Source organism: Daucus carota, chromosome 1 (genome assembly GCF_001625215.2).
Source record: "Daucus carota subsp. sativus chromosome 1, DH1 v3.0, whole genome shotgun sequence".
Classification (NCBI taxonomy): Eukaryota; Viridiplantae; Streptophyta; class Magnoliopsida; order Apiales; family Apiaceae; genus Daucus; species Daucus carota.
In genome coordinates, this window is record NC_030381.2 from 363729 (window position 1) to 366228 (window position 2500).

The 2500-nt window shown below is 36.6% G+C and overlaps 3 protein-coding genes across 3 annotated transcripts in view; all 3 read right to left on the reverse strand.

The window, feature by feature from the left end:
• LOC135150701 (ATP synthase subunit a, chloroplastic) overlaps positions 1–319 on the reverse strand; it is a 5619-nt gene extending 5300 nt beyond the window's left edge. Inside the window, exon 1 of the mRNA XM_064087586.1 lies at positions 1–319. This exon is cut by the window's left edge and continues 5300 nt beyond it. Coding sequence (XP_063943656.1) covers positions 1–319 — 319 coding nt within the window.
• LOC135150673 (DNA-directed RNA polymerase subunit beta'') overlaps positions 1–2500 on the reverse strand; it is a 6601-nt gene that overhangs the window by 912 nt on the left and 3189 nt on the right. The window contains exon 1 of the mRNA XM_064087504.1: positions 1–2500. This exon is cut by the window's left edge and continues 912 nt beyond it; it is cut by the window's right edge and continues 3189 nt beyond it. Coding sequence (XP_063943574.1) covers positions 1517–2500 — 984 coding nt within the window. The 3' untranslated portion in view covers positions 1–1516.
• LOC135152061 (small ribosomal subunit protein uS2c) lies at positions 599–1309 on the reverse strand. The gene has a single exon (XM_064091534.1). It carries the CDS (start codon positions 1307–1309, stop codon positions 599–601), a length of 711 nt encoding a protein of 236 aa, XP_063947604.1.

A 2500-nucleotide genomic window follows, 5' to 3' on the forward strand; every position in this document is an offset into this window, starting at 1 on the left:
CAAAAATAAATAGAAACATTGTTCCAATAAAAGGAACCCAGGGACCATATTCTTCTCCAATTTGAGTTTTACTCACATCTCGAATGAATTCAAGTACATATTCGAAGAAATTCTGACCGCTAGTTGGAATGGTTTGTGGGTTCCGAACAGCTAGAGTAGCTGAACCCAATAAGATAGCAATTACAACCCAAGAAGTAATAAGTACTTGGCCGTGGACTTGGAAACCTCCTATTTTCCAATAGAAATGTTGGCCTACTTCCACACCAGAAATATCGTATAACCCATTTAGTTTGTTGATGGAACAGGATAGAACATTCATATTGCCCTCTGAAAAAAATATAGCTTAAAATAAAATTATTTTGATTCAAACGTCTCTTTCTCTACGTGACTACTTTAATCCTATATATATTTATAATACCAATTCAATTCTTGAATACCAACGAATCACATAATATCCCCAGTTTTTTATCTCTTTTTTGAGATCCAAAAAGAGTATCTGAGATTCAGAAATAGTAACTGATTACAAAACTCTATGAAATTTACAAAGTAAGTTAAGTTTTTTATCTTATTATTAATAATAGTAAATTAATAATACGAATCACGGATTTCTTATATAGCTAGAACGCCCTTCACGAATTGCGAATACTAATTTGTTAAGAATTAATCGGATTGAAGATATAGCGTCATCATTGGCTGGAATCGAAATATCTGCAAGATCGGGGTCACAATTTGTATCGATTAAAGAAATTGTTGGAATTCCCAAAGTGATACATTCTTGAAGTGCCGTATATTCTTCGTGTTGATCAATGATGATTACAATATCTGGTAACCCCGTCATATATTTAATCCCGCCCAGATATGTTTGCAAGTGAGATAATTGTCTTTTCAACACGGCCGCATCTCTTTTCGGAAGACGACGAAGTCTCCCTGTTTTTTGTTCTGTTCTCAAGTCTCTAAACTTATGAAGTCTCGTTTCTGTAGTGGACCAATTCGTTAACATACCGCCGAGCCATTTTTTATTAACATAATGACACCGAGCCCTTATTGCAGCCCATGCTACTAGGTCAGCTGCTTTATTTTTCGTGCCAACGATTAAGAATTGTTTTCCCCTACTTGCTGCATCAAAAACCAAATCACAAGCTTCTGATAAAAAACGAGCGGTTCTAGTAAGATTTATAATATGAATACCTTTACGCTTTGCAGAAATATAAGGGGCCATTTTAGGATTCCATTTCCTAGTACCATGTCCAAAATGAACTCCGGCCTTCATCATCTCTTCCAAATCGATGTTCCAATATCTTTTTGTCATTTCTCCCCACACCCTCCTCTTTTTTTTTTTAAGAGACGAGGGTATCCTAAAATAAAAATTGTTCCGATGGAACCTTCTCTTCTACCGCAAAATGACCGTAGATATACGATAACCTAAGCCATTACATTATTACTTTCTATTCGTTATTATCATTTTGACTATTCCTAAAAGAAATCAAATTTTTCAAATAAAAGGCTGAATCCACTTTTAGGAATCATTAAATCCTATACCTATAAATGATTGTTCTGATGTATCATGGAAATTCTTTGAAAAGCAAGAATCAAAAAATTTTCTGTGGTGGAACAAAATATCTCTCATCTCCCCCTCAAATATATTATTATTTTTGGTTTCCAAGGAAAGGTTGGTATGTTGTCTCGAAGAGTGCACCAATCCCTCGAATCCGGTACCAACGGGTATCATCCCCCCCAGAACAACGTTCTCTTTCAGGCCTTTTAACCAATCAATACGACCCCGTAGAGCAGCTTTTGCTAAAACTCGAGCAGTTTCTTGAAAACTCGCTTCGGATATGAAACTTTGAGTATTCAGAGATGCTTTTGTTATTCCCAATAAGACGGCTCGGTAACAGATTGCTTCTTCCAAAGCACGCCCCATTCGTTCCGCCCGTAACAATCCAATTAATTCTCCGGGTAAGAAAACATTAGACATCCCATCTTCTGAAACCAACACTTTTGATGTTATTTGACGTACAATAATTTCTATATGTCTATTATGGATCTGCACCCCCTGGGATCGATAAACCTTTTGGATCTTATTAACCAAAGCGATACGACTTTGCACTATAGTTAGCTCAGCACCAATCAAGAACCCCCAAGGAATTCCAAGAGTTCTTGTTATACATTCATGCCAACCCTCAACCCTCTTTTCGAGATTCATCGATATTGAATCAATCGAACGCACTTCTAATACCTGTTCCACTTTTGGAAGGCCCTGCGTTATATCACCAGATCGCGATTTTTCATATATAAATGTAACTAATGTATCTCCTTCGTAAAGGATTTCCCCATAATGGCCATGAACCGTTGCTCCTGGGGTGGCTAAATAAGGCTTAGCGGATCGTATTACTACAGAATCCATTTTAACAATTAGAACTTGACCCGATTTGAGATGTGGTCCATTTTTGGCTATACATACATTTTCACAAATAAACTGCCCAAGACTCATTATTGTAGA

Coding starts and splice junctions, on each gene's coding strand:
- LOC135152061 (XM_064091534.1), bottom strand. CDS start 1,309: ATGACAAAAAGATATTGGAACATCGATTTGGAAGAGATGATGAAGGCC.